Source organism: Colossoma macropomum, unplaced genomic scaffold (genome assembly GCF_904425465.1).
Source record: "Colossoma macropomum unplaced genomic scaffold, Colossoma_macropomum, whole genome shotgun sequence".
In the NCBI taxonomy this organism is placed as follows: Eukaryota; Metazoa; Chordata; class Actinopteri; order Characiformes; family Serrasalmidae; genus Colossoma; species Colossoma macropomum.
Window position 1 is genome coordinate 5,304,677 of NW_023494792.1, and position 23,608 is coordinate 5,328,284.

The 23,608-nt window shown below is 37.8% G+C and overlaps 1 protein-coding gene across 1 annotated transcript in view; it reads left to right on the forward strand.

Moving 5' to 3' along the window:
* Positions 1 to 23,608, forward strand: part of spock1 (SPARC (osteonectin), cwcv and kazal like domains proteoglycan 1) — a 363,926-nt gene that overhangs the window by 214,277 nt on the left and 126,041 nt on the right. The window contains exon 6 of the mRNA XM_036577816.1: positions 22,527 to 22,607. Coding sequence (XP_036433709.1) covers positions 22,527 to 22,607 — 81 coding nt within the window. The remainder of the gene's footprint in view (positions 1 to 22,526; positions 22,608 to 23,608) is intronic.

Below are 23,608 nucleotides of genomic sequence, written 5' to 3' on the forward strand. Positions count from 1 at the left end.
TAATATATTCACACTGGAAAATATAATGGAGAGTATTGTAACGTCTGACCAGGATCTGCTAGTGGGTCCAAACTTTTATTACACACCAACCAGTTTGCTGTGTAGTCAGTGTGGTTACTGTTAGCACTCCATGGTTGCAGGCTGCCATCCGTGGCAGAAGGGGAGGAGCCAAGAGAGGCTAATGCAGTTTGAGATTTCAAATAAGATGCCCTTTTTCAATAAATACGTTTTCATTGGACTTTATGCATTATGCAGCTAATGATTTAAGATTGTTTATATTTCAGAATGTAACTGGGCATGTAATGTTATTGCAAACTTTAGCTTGCTAGCATAAGCTAAATGCTACTTATATGAGGTACTGCTGATTAGTTTGATATTTGACATTGAAGTTTACTGTAAAACATTAGTGTTTAACTTGAGACAATACTATTCTACAAAAATCCAGGCTCTAGAGTGAGAAGAACATGGTGCGTAGTGCCTGAATTGAGACACAAACAGAGTGTCAGAAAAGCAAAAGCACTGCAGAGCTGTGGCCCAGAAAGAACCCAGTTTGACACCCCTGTTCTAGAAGTTATGAAGTTGTTTGGTTAAAGTACCACTAAATGTGCCAAAATTATGCAGCTCCGTGCTTCATCAGTCTCTCCTGTATCATTACTGTTAGATGCAGCACAGCTCAGTTTCCAGAGATGTGCATGAAGACCAGATTTCAAATCAATAACAGCGTATTTCTGATGTCAGAAACATCTCAACAGGTGGCTGAAGTCTGACAAACTTTACTGTTCATTTGTTTACTTCCATGTTTAATGACGTAAATTATTGACGTTTGAATGTTATTAAATCCACGTATAATAAAATTTTAAACTCTTTTATTAAAAAGTGAAAGTTCAGTTTTCCGTGATACAGGCCGTTTTGAAAGAAGAGCATTTTAAAAGGCAGAATTGGCTACTCTACACATGAAAACTAATTTTCAGTAAATATTTCCTGAGTGTCTCCATGTCTGTACAAGATCTCCTATGATGAAACATATTGGGTTTCTGGCAGTGTAAGTGTGTGTGTATGTGTGTGTGTTTGAGACCAAAGGCAGTACGAGACCCAGGTGCCCAATTTACAGTCTAGTATCATCCTCTCGGCCTTGGATATGGACTTCCATCTATCTCTTGCTGTCAGTGTCTCCTCCTCTCGCTTACTCTCTCCATCTCTGCTCTCCACCCTCCTTTTCTCCTCCCTGACATTTCCCGTCTCCCCTCTTCACCTCTTCTACTCTTCTCTTCCTGCCATCTCCACTCTTCTCTTGCCTTCACTTGATAAACATGAGGGTTTTGAAAGTGGAAAGTCACTTCAGCTGATTTGTAATGTGCAGTTAAACAGATGGATGTAATTTACAAGCTTTATGTAGAAGCTAATACCCAAGGTCACTCCACAAAAGCAGCATATACATATCAAGTACATAAAACGTCAGCAAGTGTGAGAAGGAGAATTGAATAATTGAGAAAAGAGGAAGGTTTTGAGCTGGGTTTTGAAGGAAACGAGTAAAGACCTGAAAATAATGATAAAAATAACCCTCAGGGCCTTCTAGGCCTTCAGAGAAGGCCATATGATCTCCAGGTACTTAAAATGAGAAAGATAAATGTCATTGATTTTTAGATTTTTTTAAAGAATTTTATTCAAAAAGATCATCATGCTTGCTGTATTTACACTCTGCAAGTTTTGTAGGAAAGTTCTTTCACTCTTTTCAAGTTTTGGTTGGAAATCTATGGGCAAAAATTGTCCCTTCAGGATTGTTTTTTTTCTGTTTTATATAGGTAGACACAGCCAAGCAAGCTCTCTCTCACTTTTTAAGCCTTCAGAAGCTGAACAGAAGGCCTTTACATTCGATTAACTACCACCATGATTAGTATGACAATGGAATCACATTTAATTTACAATGGGAGGATCGGATTAGGCTTTCTAAAGTCCTAGATATGTCACTGACTGTAAATATGAGCTGTAGTCTAGCTAGGTTTCAGACAGTTGTTAGAAATAAAAAACAGCTGTGTGTTAGGACTCTTTATTTAAAAATAGTTACTGTAAAACTACTGCGTACAAGGTAAAATCTCAGGGAGCTTTCACATCTGTCTTGTTTATTGTGGACCTACCAAACTTTTTCTTTAGTTTGTTCCATTTTGAAAGGTGTATACCTGAAAGCCATACTTGGGTCCATACCAAACAACCTGACTGTGGGCTGCCAAAAATCTTGGATCTCGGTTCACTTCCGATCAAGCTGTAGTCCAATATTCTTCTGGTGGAAATGCATTTTAATGAGGTCCAAACCAAATGAGGGAATTCAACATCAGAACATGATTTTCTCAGAACGGTGCTGTATTGTCTGCATAATATGCCTGTTTGACTTTTGACTCTTTACAAATGCAAATAACATTCTTACAGCACAAGCTGCAGAAAATAACAGCAGACGAGCAGTAGAGTAGCATTTGTCGCAGGGAGCACAGACTGTTTTGAGAGGCTGAGCCTAGAGGGGTGCATTGTTGGTGAGGGACCAACGTCAGAAGACTAAAGCATGCAAACAGCAATTGAAATGTAAAACTGTGTAAACAAAGTATGGATACAGTTACACTTATCCTGTTGATATCTCTCACTGTATATGTCAATATTAAAACACAAAAACAAAGCGTATTATTAACATGAATAATAATTTCATACATATTCAGTATAGAGAATTAGTTCTGTTCCCTAGTACAATGGCATTTTTTTCTTTCCATTATATCATTTTGTCATTAAAGTTCTTAGTCAGATCTGCATGTTGTTATGAATATTTTCGCAAAATTCCCCAATACTGATAAATATTATGCTAATTAATGAGTAAAAGAAAGGAATATTAAAAACTGTAATGGCATAAGTTAACAAAAATTCAGAGTACAGTACTGAAGTGTTAAAAATGATTCCAGATTAGTGCTTCTTTCTTTTATTATTGATCTCAAACAAAAGAATTACCCATTGTGTCTTTAATTAGGGTTTTAAACTGTAACTGACAGCTAAGTAATAATAGTTTATATCTGACAGATCTTTTGAAACTCAGCTGTGTACAGCCACCCCTTGACACCCCAAAATGATCTCACATAATTTCAAAAAGTGGAGGGGACATTTCTCTCCCCACCCGGTTTCGCCGTAATTTGTTCAAATGGCTGGGCCAGACATCAGCAGCATGACAGATCGAATTCAGACTGATGCATAATTAAACGAATTGATTGTTTAATCACTCCAATTGCAATACATGTAGACGTGAAGTGTCTTTATTTTCATGCAACCTAATTGGTATAATAAAACATATTATCAAGAATATGCTTGAAGGATAGATCTGGATTTTATGTTATGAAAAACTAGGGAAAGGTCATTTGAAAAATAGATTGCTTAATGGATGCAAACATGACAGTAACAGAGTGCTTTTATACCTGCCAAACTTCTGGCCAATCAAAGAGCACCCATGTGTATTTAGTGTACCTTTGCAATATGAAACCAGTGAAATGAAAAGGATACAGTGTCACAAAATCCCAAACTCTGGTGCGAAGCTACATGAGTCAAATATCTGTATTTATTCTAGAATGGTTAAAAAATGTTTATGTGCACTCACATTAGCTTAGTGGTAACATAGTATCAAAAATCCCATAGGGGTGCTAGCAGAAATTAGCGTTATCAAGGTGTTTTTTTCCCCAGTATTTGAGTTTTTTTAATGTTTGACATGTTTTGACATGTATGGCTTAAACTGAAGTTCTGGCTTTAATGGTCACTTAATAATAATACTTATAATACTTATAATAATAATAACTCACAGCGAGAAGGGCCTTGGTTCGGTTCCCTGGCCGGGTGACCAGGGTCCTTTTTGTGTGGAGTTTGCGTGTTCTCCCTGTGTCTGTATGGGTTTCCTCCAGGTTCTCCGGTTTCCTCCCACAGTTCAAAGACATACAGTCAGGCTAATTGGACATGCTAAATTGCCCCTAGGTGTGAGTGTGTGTGTGAATGTGTATGTCTGCCTGTCTGCCCTGGGATGGACTGGTGACCTGTCCAGGGTGTTTCCTTCCCAATGACTGCTGGGATAGACAACCCAGAAGGATAAGCGGTTTAGAAAATGTGCGTATTATTATTATTATTATTATTATTATTATGCTTTTGAGCCAGGGAGCTAGACCATGTACAGTTTTATAAATTAGATTGAGGGGTTAAACTGGATACAGAGTTTACAGGGCCAGATAGTCAGTGTAACTCATAAAGCTTTGGGGTGAAATGAGCAGAGTGTTAGAATGAGCTAGAATCTTAGCAATTTTCTTTTATATATTGTAGAGAGCATGTGGTTTTAACAGGAATGGCAATGAGGAAAGGGTTGGATATGCATCATTTTACATGCTGCTTCAGGTATAAACCTGAAATTAGACATGTACACTTTGTTACATGCATCCACACACACACACACACACACAAGCGAGATGGATTCAGTAGGCCTGCAGCCAGAACCAAATGGCCATTTCAGACATGCTTTAACAGCTTTTCTGTTTTTGTAGCTCCTGTGTATGGAGTAGATGTCCACCTCTGTAGCAGAGAGTGATTGAGAGCAATAAAAGGATAACAATGAAATGAAAGAGAGACATGAAGAGACGTGTAAGAGGAAATAGCTTCTTAATGATCAGCCGTGTGACAGAGATGCGGATAAAACCATCAGATATGAAACAAAATCACATTAAAAAGATAAAAGACCATAATAATATGCCCTACACTTCATTAATATATTCATGTGCTATGTATTTTACCAGAAATCAATGCGAGAGTGAGATAGGCATCGGGATTTAATACGGTTATAAAATATGCATTTGAGGTGCTTCGTTTCATCATTACAATCAATCTTGAAGTGGATTAATTGAGCTGAGCTTGAGCTGTGACATACAGTGCGAAACAAAGACATAACGGAGGAATACGGGAGGGAATATACAGTAAGATAAGAGTGAAGTACGATGAAATGGCATGCAAACAAGAAAAGAGGTTAAATTTGGGAAAGCCCCCCAAACAAAGAATAAATAAAATGAAAAACTACTTTAGTCACAAGTGCAACTTCAATCCCCGTAATGAAGTCTGTGTATCTGCTCTCATTAGGCTAGTGAAGCAGCAGAGTGTCAGGAGTTTAGCTTGGCCTAGATTTACTCTACTCCAGAGGAGCATGACGTCGGCCTCAAGAGACCGCGTCACAAGAACACAACGATGCAATCTACATAAGCAATCTATGTCAGCAACATCTAAAAATATGAACAGTGGAACACGAATTTCTGGAGTAATCATAAAGGAGCAGCTCAACTTTTAGCCGGCGGTTGCAGTAGAACAGCAATTTACGCTAGAAAAGAATAATCTGCAGTAAGTGTTGTGACATTCAATCAAATATGGCCATCAGTATACATTCTAAAGGCTGCAGAGCCTCACAGCAGATTCAGAGAGAGTACAGAGAGTTTGAATTAGTAGGCATGTGAGATATCATAGACATAAATCAGCAATGCTGTAACAAAACGTGTCTTCCACATGGTAATTTTATAGGATAAACAAACAAAAAAAGTTCTTAACTTGAAGTACATCACCATTCAACAGTTTGGAATCACTGTTCAATAGTTTGGAATTATTGTTCAGAAGTTTGGAATCATTGTTTAAAAGCTTGGAGTCATTCTTGAGGGGTTTGGAATCATTATTCAAAAGTTTGGAATCATTGTTCAGAGGTTTGGAATCAGTGTTTAAATGTTTGGAATCATTATTCAGAAGTTTGGAATCATTGTTCAAAGGTTCAGAATCAGTGTTCAAAAGTTTGGAATCATTATTCAGACGTTTGCAATCAGTGTTTAAAAGTTTGGAATCAGTGTTCAAAAGTTTGGAATCATTATTCAGACGTTTGGAATCAGTGTTCAAAAGTTTGGAATCATTATTCAGACGTTTGGAATCAGTGTTCAGTGGTTTGGAATCACTGTTCAAAATTTTGGAATTAGTGTTCAAAAGTTTATATTTTCATTTTGAAGTTTGGAATCAGTGTTCAGCCTCTGCTGCACTACTAGAGATGGACTAACAGAAAGATCAGCCAGTCAGACCTCATACGTTGTAAGCCAATAATATCAGACCTCATACATTGTAAGCCAATAATATCAGACCTCATATGTTGTAAACCAATCATATCAGACCTGGGGGAGGGTCTCTGTTTATGCACTGCAAAGTAATCGGTAGCAGAGCTAAAGGCAGGATTTGGGCTAAAAGCTCACTGAAATAAACATTAGACCTTATTCAGAATCTATGATATACAGAGTGAAACGGTGTTAAACAGAGTGAATATATCCAGTTACAATATGGATTTGTGGCAGATTATGGTCAGTATAGCTGGATATCTGTTTTCTTACTTGGTTGTTTAGCTAGCAAACTTAAGTTAACTTTAGGTTTAAGCATGGAAGTAAAGACAAGAGGTAAGGCTAACACTAACATCAGCCAACTAGTTGACAAGCCAACTACTTTAACCCACAGAGTCTCTGGTTTAATCTCACTTGATAGTGAGCGTGAGAGTGTGAATGAACAAGAGGGATAGAAATAACGGTATTGACAGCTCTTCGTATTCTTTGTTTTTAGATTTCTCTTGAGCATTTGGAAAGAATGACACCAGTATTTGCCATATATTGTTATTTACAGTAAGTAAGTTGATGTCAGTGAAAAGGATGAGACTGAATTTGGCTTCCTATTATATTATAACTGGCTTCCTATTATATTATAACTGAGAAAATATTTCACTATGACCATGAAATTCTGTCACCTAGCTTATGAAACATGCCTACAGAGCAAAATCACACTAATTCTGATTGTACCAACTGAGACTGAACTGATCTAAAATCTGTGTGCTTGAATAATATATTTAGGACTTTGCAGCTTATCTAAGAGGGAGCGGATTTAGCATTGCTTGACTTCAGTGCCTTTGCTTGATCTGTGCCTGTTGTAAGTGGATGGATATAGTGTTTGCTATTCTCTGCTTAATGCAAACTATGAAGAGACAAATCTAATGTGTGCCAATTTGACCAAATAACCATTTTTTGATATGCTTAACACTGCTAATGTACTTGACATTGTCTGGCTGTTGCTACTCTAAAAGTGCATTGTAAACATTTTTGAGGCCAAAAAAAAATGTCTTTTGGGACAATCCCCCCAGACCCCCCTAGTACAAGCTTAGCCCCCCTATCCATGAACCTCTGGTGACGCCCATGACTATCTTATCATTCTGTAACTACTGTGAAACTAGCATGTAATTTACAAGGCTATGAGAGTGAACAGTTCAAGTGTTCCTTACAGTTAAGTAACTTTCTTATGACTCAGCGTGCTCTTAAAAAGGTCTACCCTTCCCATTCTTCACCACTCTACTGGTCAGCGGTGTCAGAGAGAGAGAATTAATTGGTGAAAAGTAAACTCGTGGCCAGTTGCTGGTGTATAACCATTGACTGGGCAACTTTGATTGGCCATTCTGTCAATACTTTAGAACCTGATTGGTCCTTTAGGGCTAATCATTGATTCTAGAGTCATGCTCGTATTGATGGGTCTGGCAAAAAGCTAAGTCAAACGTACAGATTTCTTTTTATTGTATTTATTTTGATATATTTAATTTAAAGTGGTAATTGAAATGGCCTTTGTTTCATTTACCATGGAAAGCAAACTAAACGTGTTTTCCTTTCCATAACAAAATGAATTCTTACTTAAATACTAGAAAAATAAACAGGTCAGAGTAACTATTCTGCCAACATTCTGTGTTTAGAGACATTTCACACACACACACACACACACACACACACACACACACAGAGCGGGAGATTATCTCATGTCTGTGTTGATATGAGAGCAATGTTCCCTACAGAAAATTCTTTTCTTCTCTGATCTGTTCTGGAGATAAGAGATCAAGGCTGGATCTATTCAGACAGCACAGAGGGAAGCTAGCAAACCGCTCTGTTCCTCAGCGCCCGCTTTGACCCACTCTCTAATGCATAGGTCACAAACTGCCAGCCCACAGGCCACATCAGGCCCCTGAGACAGCTTCAGACGGCCCTCATTTACATTTTACTCTTAAATCCAGAGCAAAAATCAATTGTTCTTTTCTCATTTTGGTTTTGTCTTTGCTTTGTGTTTGGCAGTATTAATAGAATAATTAATATTGTGATATTTTTCACATACAGTCAGGTCCATAAATATGTGGACACCAGCACAATTATTATTGCTTTAGCTGTCTACCACAGAATACTGGAGTTGTAATTAAATATGAATGACTTTAGCTCTAATTAGAGGGCATTTACACCCAAATCCACTGAACAGTGTAGGAATTACAACCACTTTCGTACATAAATCCCCCCAGGGGCTCAAAAGTAATTGGACGCTGAGCTGTTCCATAGCCAGGTGTGTTGTGTTATTCATTATTTCACTCACAAATAAGCAGATAAAAATCTAGAGTTGATTTCAAGAGTATTCATTCATGCTTAAAAAGAAAGAACATGCTGATGAACACTAACAGGCTTGGAATACCACAGAAAACAACTGTAGCGAATGAAAGAAGAGTTCTTTCCCTAGTGAAGAAAAACTCCTTCACAATAGTCGACCAGATCTAGAACACCACTGGTAACCCTTAAAAACGGGAAAACCTGATTAAACCTTGCCAAAAGCTCTAATCTAGACTTCAGGCAGTCACTGACTGCAAAGGATTTGCAACCAAGTATTAAAATGACAATTTAATGTATTTAATTTTAGTTTGTACCGTTACTTTTGAGTCCCTATTCGTTACTTAATTTCAACTTAAAATTCAACTCCAATATTCTGTACCAGTGAGCTAAAATAACAATATTTTTGTGAACCTGACTGTGTATCAGTGTATTTAATTATATTTAAAAATGATGAGTTGAATTTATTTATCACCTTTTTCAAACCCAAGGATGCTTCAAAACATATACACAGAAACTCTTAGTCAACAGTATACAAAACACAAAGTGCATCGAATACGTGGGAGGGAAGCGGGAGTCACTAAATAAGTAGGTAGCAGCTTGAAAAGAGATGAGAGCTGAGAGATAAGAGTTGAGATTTGAAGGAAAAGAGGATATAATTCGAGGATAGTTTGAGGAAGTGAGCTCCATAATTCAGGAGTGATTACACTAATGGATCTCCTGCTCACAGAGGCTAACTTTAAGATAGCTTTAAAAAGATAATGATGCTTCCTGACTGCTGATACTCTGTGCTAAAAGAATGTCTCCCAGGCCTGATGTGGCTTGTTTTGATTGAGCTATTCTGGTTCTGTCACGGATTCTCCCTTTGTCCCTCTGAGTGTCTGTTTCTTCACTTCTGTTGTAGCCATGTGCCTTTTTGTTTTCTTTTACCATGTGCTTTTGTTGTTGTTCTGTGTCTCCTCCCTGGTCCTGCCCCCTTGTTATCTGTTCCACCTGTCTGTGCTCCGCCCCTCATTAGTCCCAGGTGTTTCTTATTTTCCCTCAGTGTATTTATACCCCTGTGTTTGTTCAGTCTTCGTCTTGCATTGTGGATGTTACTCTGTGAATGTAATCTTGTCGCTTGTAGTTTGGTTTTGTTTTGTTTTCGTTATGGACTCTCATTTCAATAAAAACTCGCATTTGCATCCCGCCTCCATGCCTCAGACGTTACAGGTTCCCTTTACTCAAATTACACCAAAGGAAACCTTGTAAATTTTAACCAGGCAGAAAGAACATTTCCCGAAAGAAGACATACTATTTATTTAGTTTTTTATGTACTTTTTTATTCTCTTTTAAAACAATCTGAAGAATATGAACAACATTAAAATTGAGTATAAAACTCAGTATAGACAATATATTTATTTTTGATGCAATCATATAGTTTTCTTAATGGGCTTAATGAGCTTTTTTTTTCACATAATTTGTAGTCATAGGATATTGCAGTGGATAACACCATCACCCCAAACAAGACTGAGTTCAAGTCCCTGTTCAGGCAGGAACTTCTCTGCTATACCATTAAGAATCCTTGGTCACTATCAGCATATAAATACATGCTTAAAACCTCATTTTTCTTGCATGGACCACTTGTGACACTTCTCTTCTGTGACAACCTCTCTTTATCTCTTAGAGTCAAAAAAAGATTCTTACTCTGCCTTTAAGACTCAAATATGTAAATGACCAAAATTGTGTTGTACTTCATTCAAAAAACACTTCTTATAAAATGGGTGGAACTAAACTGCTGTAGGCTGAACACTCAAATGTATTGCATTGGTTTTTGTGACATCAGGGAATTCAAAACAGGATGTTCTTGCAGCTTGGACAGAACACTATCAGGTCTAAGGTGACTGAGGACTAGCATTGAACAATATGTATGAATGTTATGTAGTTGAAATTAATGGTAGAAAAACAACAATTTACTTTCTGCCATTTTTAAACTCTACTGAAGAAGACCACCTTGCCAGTAGCCCCCAGGCTAATTTGATCTCTAAGAGATTTACCCGCATATTATTCAAACCAACATGAAGTGCATCCCTCATGTTCCGTCCCTACATCTCTCCCTCCATCCCTAGCTCTCTATCCCTCTCTTTCTTGCCTCTTATTCTGCTAGAGGTTGACTGAAGCAATATGCGGTTTCATATAGGCTGCGGCATGTACCCATTAAAATGTCAGCTATAGCCTGACATTTGCCTGCTTGTTTCCCATTTATTTTCCTGCATATAACCAAACACACACACACACACACACACACACACACACACACACACATGCATGTTCTCTGAACCCACACACTTTCCCTCTTCTCCATTTTCTACATGAACACATCTATTAAACAAAAGCCGAAGTCTCTGTCCACTCGTCTCGACCTGTGCTAAAGGTCAGCGCAAGAACACAGTGTCCAGTTAATGATATAACGGCCACTTTCCCCCAGGCAGTAAACAGGCCTTATCCGCAGTCAAACGCCCATCGATTTATTCCCCAGCAGCCTTTCAGGGGCTACAGTCCCCCTGCTAATAAACGGCCCCTGGAGATAAGAGCAGAGAAGAGGCGGAAAGAGGAGGAGGAGGAAACGGGAGATTAGCGTGTGCCGCGCGCTCACGGGATGATAATACAGGCCGAGATTAAGACGCAAGTGGTTAAAATGGTTAATGGTGGCAAGACGATAGTGTCGAGTCTTAATGTGGGGATTCAGCAGGAGTGTGGGAGACGCTGAGTTTAAGCTCAGTTCTCTGCACTGCAAAAAAGTAATGCATTGAATTGATTTAAAGGGGAATTTCACTGGCTTTTACATGTTTCTACATAAGAAAATGTTAAGATTTAAACATAAATGAAACAGTCATTCAGAGTAGTTTGATGTTCTAGAACAGGGGTGTCCACTTTTATTCACAAAGGACCTATGTGGCTGCAGGTTTTCATTCTGAACAAGCAGGAGCTCACCTGATTCTTGATACCAGATCTTTGTTTAATCAGTTGGTCTCAGTCTTCAAACAGCTGATCGGGTGAGCTCCTGCTTTGTTGGTTTGAAAACCCATCTTGGGGTTTTAAGGAGGTAAACATGGACGTTTGAAGCTTGTAAACACTCTCCATGCCTTATTTAAACAGAGATTCACATATATATTTGACTGCGTATTGCATTTTACAGTTACTCTTTCAGTAGAGAGCCCTGGCATAGAACTACCACCGCTGTTTTCCATTTTTATCATCTAGCTAAACCTGGTTAGACTATGGCTCGTATTCATGGTCTAGGACTCTGACAAGGCCTAGACTAATGTTTACTTTTACAAAATTGGTCCCACCCAGTCACCATGTAACATTGGTAGTCCATGTAATGTGTAATGCTTTCTGTCCCGCTCCTAAAGTCCTGGTCAATGGGAGAGCTTGCTTGGCTGTATCTACTTAGATTCTGATTGGACAATTTCTGTTGGCTGTTTCAAGATTTCAACCCTTCTGTTTCCAACTAAAAACCTAGTAGAACTTTTCAACTTAAAGAGTTTATGGTCATATTCAATGGAAAAATAAGGCAACAACACGTCCTCATCAGAGAACATCTGCATGTTTTAATGCACAGTTATTGTTTATTCGCTTAGTTTAACATACTGGAAAAAAATAAATCAAAATAAAATCAAAATATAGCAAATGTAGAAGTTATGGCACATTTTTTAATTGTATGTTTAAATTTTTTTCAGTATCTTTAACTCTGGAGATAAATACACATCGTGCACTAAAATGCCATTTTTAATTTTGTTTTCTGTAGAGTATGTTAATTAATTTTTTGTAGGAAATCAACAAAACATGCAGTTTGACAAGGGGTGTTCGAATTTTTGTACACGACTCTGCATACAACAACATGATGATTCTATTAAATAAAAAATGGACTAAAAATTCCTGACGTTTTTTTTTTAGTTGTCAGAAATGGTGTTCTCTGAAGGCCTAGAAGGCCCTGAAGATTCGCCTCTGAGTTTCAGAGCAGTACAGTGTGTTTTCTTTATTTATATTCATATATTAGAGAATCAGATCTAAGTTAAAGCATAAACAGATTTGACAGTTTAGCAGCATCGTTTAGTAGGATGACAGCATGATAACATGTTTGCCAACTATATATGACTAAGTGTCAGTCATATAGAACCAAGCATTTGGATCATCATTAGTATGTGGTGGAACTGAGTGAAGACATGTGGTAGAAGTTGTAGTAGTCTTTCATAAGTGTTAATCATGCTGTTTATCAGTGCCAGCAGGTGATAACATTAGAGTTACCATCAGCACTTCTCACATCTGGTGTAGTGGTAAAGCTGAATTTAGCATTCAGTGCTGCTATAGGCAGCATGTGTATGTACATACGTGTGTGGGTAGAGGCTGATTTGTAGAGCTGTGGTTTGTAATGCAGGAATCACAGGATGGGATTATAGAGTCTATTCTTTTCTTATCTCTCTGAGTCCACCGCAGGGGTGCACATGGTCTGTGAAAGAGAGGGAGATCCACAGAGGCTGGTGGTTAAATAACTGGTTCTGCTCTCTCATATTAAGCTGATCGCTGCCTAATCGCTGACTCCGCTGCCCTGTGTGTGTGCAGTGCCAGGTGACCTACAGTAGGAGCATATTGTGGGCCATAATGGAGAATGTAAGAGCCACACGCTCACTCAGCTGCTTCTGCACTGCTCTCTACTGCCTACTCAGCAATATACAAGAGAGAGAGAATGCTGGTGTTGCATTCTGGTCTCACAGTCTAAATGTGAATTGTTCTGCTGAGCCTTTAGCTTTGGATAGTTGAATGTAAAATTTGCAGTAAAATCTGTTTGTGTTTGTGCATGTAGCAGAAAACTGTTTGTTGGCTTTGTTTATAAGCAGCACAGTTTGAATAATTGGACTTTTTGATATACTATTCTGCCAGTAGAGAGGGTTTCACAGAACACCCCCAAAGAACACATGCAGTATAATAATTTGAGGCCACTATTGATAATTGTTGACACTTTTTTGTTTGTTTATTGTTCTTTTCCTTCAGCATACAGCTTGCATTTGTGAAGATTACTTGGCACTTCTGTTCAACAGTGAAATATATCAAATCTGCCACTAATCCAAAATGAGAATATTGACATATCTCTAACTGGAATAACAAAGTCAGATATGAGATGAGTAGACTAGATATGGGTTGTGTAAATAAGCGAAGCAAGTATGCAATCCTGGTATTTTAATTACTATCAGTATTCAGTATTTTTTAATTATTTCATTCTTAAATGAGATGTGTGTTAGTTCATGTAAAGAGTAAAGCTTCTGCTCAAGAGCCATACTGATCCCTACACCAACCAGCCTGTATTGCAGGAGCAGTCTTACTCATCTTACCACAAGACTGAGTAATGACCAGATCAGTCTTCCTGTGAATGTTGAGGCCATCCTTTGTTTCAAAACCTAGAGCTGAAAAGAAAGCTTCATCCTAGTATATGAATGACTGGGATGTGTATCTACAGACACCAGTACAGATTCTTCATCAACAAGGTCAGTGCGAACTCACAGAGGGGATAGTGTCGTAGTACTTGAAGCTCGGGTCTGTAAACAGTCTCGGTCTTGTCTTTATCTCAGTATCATTCAGACTCTGTATTGTCTCGGTCTCAGGGTAAAGTGGATTTAGAACTTGTTCTTGAGAGCAGAGTTCAGTGTCTCTGTCTGAGGTAATTAGAAACTGAACTTTTCTATCAATATTACCTTTAAACAGAAAAAAACAGTCCTTTCTCTACAGGTTTAAATAAAACTTGTTTGCTGCTGGTTGAGGATCTAATTGGTGCTTTTTATGACAGCTTAACTGATTCAAACATATCCTGAGGGCAGAGCAGTAGCTAAGTTACTTATCTTGGTATATCGAGATAACAAAAGTTATAATCTTGAGATAACGAGTTAATTATCTTGTAATCTCAAGATAACCACTTTGTTATCTTGAGATCATAAGATAAGTAACTCGTTATCTCACAACAACAACTTTTTTATCTTAAGATCACAAGATAAGTAACTCATTTTTTCAAGATAACAATTTGTTACCTTGAGATAATAAATTAATTAACTCTCAAAATATAACTACTTTATGGCCTGTATGGACTTCCATAGAGCAGAATGTCACTACTAGTTTTTCCTTTTTTTTAACAATTCTTTTTATTAAGCAAAACAATCTTATGCAACAGGAAATAGCTATAATCTGCATTTTTGTATCATAAGAGGAAAAGAAAAACAATAAATAAATAAATAAATAAGCGAGTGAGTACATAGATGACTGGAGGACTAGACAGAGCATTGTCTACGCATTATAGCCCCCTGTACAAGTATCCTGTGTTATTGTATGAATACACATTATATCACATGTTTAAAATTCAAACCCTAGTGTTGTTAAAGGTTTGTACCAGATTTTTTTGATAGCATTCAAATTGGCCTTTCAACATTCAAATTGGCTTTTCTAGTGAAATCAGGTCTTTCATTAATGATTCCCAGAGAGCAATGAAGGGGGACTCTTCACCAACCCATCCAACCATAATTGTCTTCCTGGCTAGCATCAGAATGAAGTGAAGCAGTTCCTTTTGCTTGTCTAGTGGAATAGGCATAACACCTAAGTAATACAAAAGGGTGTAGGGTTCTATTGATACCCTGCTTTAAATTTTTTTCACATATGTTTCACCAAAAACTTTGTACATAAACACATTCCCATAAGCAGTGAAATTGTGTTCCTATACTGGTTTGGTGATATACTGGTTTGGTGATATGCTTGCATTAAATTTGTTATATATTTGATGGCATATATGTGTCCTATGGCTAAAGGTCTTAAAAAATCTGTGCCTACGTTTACTAAATTATTATAAAATTTAAATAGCAGATTTCTTGGAGTCTTAAAAAATGCTTTTTTCTAATTCATATGAGGTGGTGAGAGAATTAGACCTTCTGTTCTGAGTATGTATATAATGCCTAACCTCAAAATACTTGCCTCTGAGTGTTGTGTGGGTATGCTGTATAATGTGCAGAGTTGTTCAAAAGACTTAAAATTCCCAGCTTCAAACATTTATCCCACAGATACCTGCATGTTGCCATTTTGTAAAATCTGAGCCAGTCTTCTTTGAAGGGAGGTCAGGGTTGCCAACTAATGAAGACAAAATATAAAAACGGTGGGTGGTAAGCCAGTCTTTTTGTCATTTCACTCCGTGTTTCTACTGCCAATATTAATGGATTCTTTTTAGCCTCAAAGAGTATGCTGCCTATCTTCCTACCTAAGTTAACAAAGGATATGGCTTTACTAAAGTCTGTCTCCAACCCCACCCAGTTGCAATCTGATGGTGTATGAATGTGTTGTTATGTATTGTATGAATTATTGGATTAATAATTCTAGCCTATATTGACCATGTACAGTATCTAATGTTTGGGAGAGTGCACCCACATCGATCCCTGGGAAGGTGTAATGTTTTGCATAATGTTTTGTAATGTTAATCCTGGGCTTTCTGTCAGCTCATATAAATAGTAATGGGTGTGAATTACATGGAAAGCATATAGAGGAATCTAGATATCAGTTTTATGAGGCTAATTCAGCTGAGGAAACATTATAGGCAGAGTTGTCCATCATGTGAACTTGTCAGAGGAGCATGGTCAGATATGGTAACTGGCCGAATATCTACATATATCTGCAACTAGCTGATGTAAGTGACTGGAAGGATGTAGTCAATTCCAGATACGGTTTGGTGTGAGGCTTAAAAAATGTATAAGCTTTGGTATTCAGATTAAAAGTACCTCCATACATCAGCAAGGTCAAGTTCCCTGTAGATACTAGTTACTGCCCTGGAGATTTTAGATGGCGGTGCTGTTACTGGGGGCTCTTTATCAACTACCAGTTAGAAGGGAAAATTAAAATCATCACCAAGAATAATATTCTTGCAGACCATCATGTTAATTTGGCTAAACATATAAGCAAAAAATGTTCATCCTGTTCTTTTAGGGCTTATATACAACCAATCAGAATTTCTTCACCATGTAGCAGTACCCATTCAAAATTTTCTTTAGTTTAATTTATTTATCGCATTAACATTTCATGTTTGAACTTTAACATTATCCAACATGTTAATTTGATCCATTTGAACTTTTTCCTCTCCTTTCCTTTATAGATAGAGAATAGGACTGACCCCATAATATAACATGCATAATATAAAAATGTACCTATATTTGAGGGGAAAAAATCTTTACGTTTATATAGATTAGCATTTTAGAATGTCCATTTTCTCAATAACAGAAACTAAGTAACTGAGGAAGAAGGGAAAAAGGAAAGAAAAAAAAACCTGCCTATCCCCTCTGAACACTTAACAGGGAATAAACCAAAACCAAAACCACAGAAAGAAGTTAAGGTCAAAGAAGGCCAAGCCACAGCTCTCACAGGCAGCTTTGGGGGAATTAACTAATGATGAGAGCTGCCAATGCTATTCCACCTTTCGGATAACATTCACCAGTCTTATAACATTTTCTTTTAACTGTCAAAGCTTATATCACCCTCTGCATGTATAAAATTAAATGAGTTAGACAGGAGATGAAAAGAAAAACATGAAAAAAATCCACCATTCTTAGCCCCTTTACAAGCATACACAGAGTGCTGGGTAGCTTTAATAGCTTTCAAGGCTAAAATCATCAGTTATACTTCTTCTCTTCTCAAGGTTTTTGAGAGAATCCTCCACTTTTTTATTGTAGACAGAACAGTGGAAGCTCCAGAGGTATTAATGATTTTAATGACTGCAGGGTATTGAAATGTGTACCTCATTCCAGCGTCAGAGTCATCTCTTGACCTCCACAGTTTCTGCCCCTGTTTTCTGCACAGTGACTGAGAAGTTCTGAGAAAATGACACTTCACCCACCCAGACTAATTGTCCCTTTGGCTCTCGCCGCTTCCAAGATTCTCATCTTATCCTGGTAGTTGTGCAAACTCAGCAACACTGCTCTGGGTTCAGTACTCAGTGCTGTCCTTTGGGCTCTGGTTTGATGACACCGCTCCAGCTTCATTTTGCCACCTTTTATCATCATGCCCGAGATTTCTGGAACTTCTGTAATTTTGCAGCATCCAGAACTCCTGTTATATTTGCAGTAACCTTGCTAATAATAGTCTTAGCCTCTGGCATGGTGCAGTTATCACTTGCAGCAAGGTCGCCATCTTGGTCTTCTTCCTTGTGTCTCCACCTTTTCCTTGGCAGTTTTGGCTGATTTTGAAAGAGCGTATTCGGGCAAAAGTAGATGTCGAGAAACATTGTTTACTGATGTGTCGTTTTACCAAATTTTATTGGCTGAATGGCTGCTTATATAAAGACATTACAACTTCATTTAGTGAGGAGCTGACAGAAACATGTTCTCTTCCTCCAGTGCACGGCCACACCACTCATCATGTCCTCTTTAATAATAAAAATGGATGTATGTTATTTGCTTTACATTCAATTGACTTGAGGTGGTGACTTCTTAGAGAAGAAGGTTCAGAGAACAGAACAGAGAACAAAGTTTTGGTCTTGACTTGGACTCAATGTGTCTTGGACTCAGACCTGCCTCCAGTGGTCTTGATTACAACACTGAGAGACAAATACCAGTTAGAGGGCTGGAGGTGAGGCTGATGTGGTTAGTTCTGTTTAGCGTGATGGCTCAAGTGCTTGGTTATGTTCAGTTTATATAAAGGCTTGCTAGAAAGGTTTGCTGGTCTGTTTGACAGCTGGGTCATTCTCCATTTGGAGTGGGAATTCAGATGGATACATTTTCAAAAAATCAGTTTCTTTCATCCCAAAACTAAATAATCTTAATATATCCATTAACATCTCCTATTATCACATTTGCAAAAAGAAGAGCTTAATTCCAAACATATTTCCCATGTCGCTGGTGTTATATGAATATGGTGTAACACCAGTGACTGTGAGACCAGTGACATTCTGGTTAAAACTGAGGATTTCGTAAATTGGCTGACTCATTGGGGGTCAGTTTATAAAATTTTGATTACCCAGACATTAAAACACATAACACCAGTGATATATAGAAGTTACGTGCTGCTTGATAAACAAAATTATTATTAAATAATTGAAATATAGTGAGCAGTGTGGAGTCACCTTCTCATGCCTTGAGATGCTTCATTTCTGATGAGCCTTGACCCAAGGAAATGAAATACATATTTTTAAATGTAGAAGAACCTTAATGATATAAAATTAAACATACATTTGTTTTATACATATTCCTAAGCTAAACCTCTAAAGCAGAAATATTCTTTTATGTTAAAAATAGTTTCTCAAATGTTGAAAATTGGTTATGTGACGAACTGTTTTACTTATGCAGAGCAACTATGAAACAGGATAAAAAAAGAAAAATCAGAGAAATCACGAGGAAAAAAGTATTTATTGATCTTAGGTCAACTGTGTAAATGTACATACCAACTTTTGGAGCCGTGCCTAACATTTTAAGCATCCTTTTAAGCACTGAAACCTTTGTGACATGGTTTTCCACTCCAAATGGAGAATGACTAGAGCTTAACATTAATGGGCAGTTAGGCTCCTGTTGATTTTTGAGAGCAGAGACCGTTTCAAAAACAGATTTGAAATCACTGGTAAAATTGAACAGAAATGGCATAAAGCACACATACATAAAATACAAATTTCACATTATTCTGCTTGTGAATATTTCCACGAAGAGGTAAAGAATAGAAAACATTTGGCTTTTAGCCAGTCATGTGTTTACTAGTCACACATCATAATAATTAACAAACTCTCTTTGCAGAGATATCACAAAGGTTTGAGGCATTTCAGATGCATTTGTGCTATGTTAATTATAGCTACCCTAATTATAGTCTTCATCCCATGACTATAGGGTGCTTCACTTCATTTTGTCCAAAGCTCGACTGTGAGTGCAGAAAATCAAACTGAGAGTGCAGTGCATTCTACTGCACTGCTGTAGACCTGGGCCTGTCTTAGAGTCTGACGTGTGATGACTATAGTGGTTTTCCCGAACATGAAAATAATGATTTCCATGGAGTGAATGCAGTTTCCTATTTTTACCACCCACAGTGAGAAAAACAGTGGCTGCATACTCCAGCCAGTGGGTGTATTTATCATCTATACATTATACATACAGTCAATGGTTCAACTCCTCAGTGCCTGCAGCCTCTCTCGTTCGTACAGCTCATGGATTCTTGTTACGGTCTGTTGAGAGTGCAGAAAGTTGTGCTGGTTTTGAAGGTGCTGAAGGTTTTAAAAGCCGTTCAAAATGATTATATCATAGCAACATGTACCACATGAGCAGATGGGCTTCAGGCTGGATTACTATGAATGGTTTGACGGGTGATTTGACTCTTTACAGTACAAACACAGAATCTTACAGCCTCCAAGAAAGCACTTAAAACTGACTAACCTGCAGGATCTGGAGTGTGTGTGTGTGAGTGTGTGTGTGTGTGTGTGTGTGTGTGTGCGTGTGAGAGAGAGAATGCCTCACATTGTGTCTGCTAATTCTATTTAAATGTAGTATGAGAAGTGTGTGTGATTGTGTGTGTGTTGGGGTTAAATTGATTTTCTTTGCGCGGTGCTATCAATTTGCAAGAGAGACACTCGAAAAACAGACAGTGTGCAACTGAAATTAACCAGAATCAATCCAGAACAGCTACTACTCACATTAGAGAAAGAGAGAGAGAAAGGGAGAGAGATGTACAATCATAGTCAGTAAATGTTGATTGTTTTGGATGGTCTCTTCACTAGTGGGACAGTTCTGTCTCACACTCACACACACATGGACCACTCCCCCTCAGGGGAGATCAGAGTGAATGAATGCTGGCGAAATCAGTTTAGGTTTTTGCTGTTTATGTTTATTTATTTGTTTTATGTATTCTTCAGTGGTTTGTTTGGCAGTGGACAGCATCTGGCTCTCAGCCTAGCAGCACTGAAAGAGAATGTGTATGTGTATGAGAAAGAGAGAGAGACAGAGAGCGAGAGAGAAATGAGAGAGGACAGAGAAAGAGAATGAGGGAGGCAGAGAAAGAGTGGGTACAGCTGATGAATATTTGAGAGAAAGAAAGCAGTAGGTGGAGGTGGACAGACAGAAAATCTGTGAAAACAGAACAGAAAGAAGTTATGGCTGTGTAGAGGGGCTGTGAGAGAGTGCAGTATGGATTGGATTAATGTGAGGGACAGTGTGTGAAGGGGTGAGAGGGAGAGAGAGAGAGAGTGTGTGTGTGAAAATAAAAGCCAGCTTCGGTGGTGTAAAGAAGAGAAGTGCTAACTGGCTCAGATGCTCACATGCAGCAGTAAAACATCCGCTCCGCTGTGCCTGCTGTAGTCACACATACTGCTGTAGCTCTGTCTCACTCACTACTGACACCAAACAATGTGTGTGTATATGTGTGTGTGGGTGTGTGTGTGTGTATGTGTGTGTGTGTGTGTGTGTATATGTGTGTGTAAGTGTGTGTGTGTTTGAGAAATAAAAAGCTCTTGGCATCATAAGATGAACGAATTAAGAGATTAAATTAGCATACATTATTCATATATCATTGTCATAAATGACCTCTCTCTCTCTCTCTCTCTCTCTCTCTCTCTCTCTCTCTCTCTCTCTCTCTCTCTCTCTCTCTCTCTGGCTCTCTTTCTCTCTTTCTCTCTCTATCCTCCCCCCTTTGAATTTTCAAGCTTTTCTGACTCAGTTGACCTGTCTATACTCCATGTACTTTTGGAGCTACTGAGTTATACATATTTTATACAGAACATTGGTAAAAATCCCTTTCAACCTAATTTTATTACATTTTAGGTGTGTTATTAATTTTTATATTAATTTTTAATTTGTATTAGCAGAAACATTGTACTATTAGGACATATAATGTGTAGATTTTTGTTGTTGTTGTTGTTGTTGTTGTTGTACCGTATATGTTTTTAGGGTTGAACATCAGATTTATAGAGTAGGCCGAAAATTGACTGGCTTCAGTTGATGATGTTAACTAGCTGAGTTAATGTCATAGCCTGCACCTCTGGTATTGTAGCATTGCTGAACATTTAGTAGTATTGCCAGCAACATTTTCCTAGTTGTACTTTTTGTATGTTGTATATTTCTGAGGGGATAGATGACATTTGAAGGAAGACGGAAGTCAAAGTAAAATACGTGAAAAAACAGAAGTTTGCAAAAGTCAAATTTAGAGAAACAATAGATTTAGAATACAGAACGTGTTGCTCCTAACAACCAGAGTGAACACTAAATATTGAAAAACACAATATTATATTTAGTTATTGAGGCTTCTGTGTAGTTTTCTGGTTTTTTTTTTTTAACTCATGCTGAAAAATTGGTAACGTGTACTTAATGGTTGTCTGACTAAATAAATGACCTTTGCAAAGTACTTGCAAGATATGTTTATATGAGTTGTCCTGTCAAGCTATACCAATAAAGTTTAGCGACTCAGAGACATCAACTGAATTTTTTAGATCCTAGTAAAAAAAATGGTAAGCTACTTAAAGTATTCATGAAGTTAAGGCTCACTGTAAGTCAGGCTGAGATTCCATGACAAAACAATCTACATCCAAACTGTCAGTGTAAATACAGAAACAACATTTGAAATGAATAACACGCTCTGAACGAAAATATTTTGACGAATAAACAAACAAACAAAAAAATGTGATCAAAAGATAATTCTGAGTTTTTGAATTGTTGTATAGAATTTTCAATATTGTTTTGTGAAGTTTATCAAATCTCATAACAGTGGGTACAAAAGACTGAATTTGTGGGTGGAGCATGGAGAGGTCCAGCATGGACAGGATGAGAGGTGTGTGTGTGGTAGATGGTAGGTACTGGGCAGATATCAGTAGATAATGCTGGATCACATATTGTAGGGAAAAATGAATAAATCTGACTTATTCCAGTAACAAATCTATCATTTGACAGCTTAATAGTGTTTTGAAGGACAAAAATACTGTATCTGTATTAACCCATACATTGTTTCAATATCAGTATCAAAACTGTGAATGTATTGTGCAACATGCATGTGGTTCTCCAGTGAATTCTGATGGCTTTGTTTGCTCCACAGAGTCAGAGACTCATCCTAGAAGACATGGAGAACTGAGCTCTAAACCACACTCAGCACAGCCTAAATGGAGAAGCGAGGATGGTGAGTTACTGGAAATATGTATTTTAGACATATCGTCACTGTCAGAACAAAACCTCGTATCTCCAGACAAACTTGTTTGACTTTCAGTGTAAATTAATATGACAAGATTTTATTCTAAGTCATTCTGGATTATTTCTGTTGGTTCATTTGTCATGAACTTGACACAGTGTATACAGTGGGTGGCATTTTCAAATTATGTTAAAAATAATTAAAAAAAAAAACAAAAAGAGATACGAGGTTATGTTCTAGCAGCGACAGTGTGATGCATCCACTTTTCTCGGTGGTCTCCTGTACCTGGCTATGATATAAAATGTTGTTGATTAAGCTTGAGAGCTCGTGTGTGTGGATGTGAGATGGAGAAATTAAAGCAGTCTCTCAGCTGGTTGAGCTGCTGAATATTGTAGAAGGTAGAGTGAATACCAAATTTACTTTGGCATGGATATGAGGGCAACTGAGATGTGTGTTGGGGAGGGGGGTGCGTGTTCTGAGGATTAGCTCTGTTTAGAGAATATTAGTTTTGTCCGCTCTGCTGGTTTGATATGCAACAAGTAGTGTGAGTGCAGTGGCATACCATCACTCACACACAGACACACACACACACTCATAGACACACACACACACACGCTGGCTTGATATTCAACAAGTGATGTGGTGTGAGATTTCAGATACGGAGGCTCAAAGAGAACGCAGTGATTCTGGCACTGGCAGTGAATTCATAACATGCCTTGCATATTCCAGTAACACACCCGTAAACACACTGCGCGCTCAGTAAAAGCGTAAAATTAGCCATCAAGTTTAATTAAAAACATGCCACTTTTCTGTTAAAGGCATAGTGAAGCAGTCCCATTTGCATAATATCCCCCCTCTTTTCAAATGTAGTTGAGGCATGTTTGGTGTCAGAAGTTTGCTCTTCTAGTTTTGTGATGGTGCTATGAGGCTAATACAGCTAACAAGCAATGGGAGCTTATAGAAACCAATTAGCATCATATATACTTTACTGA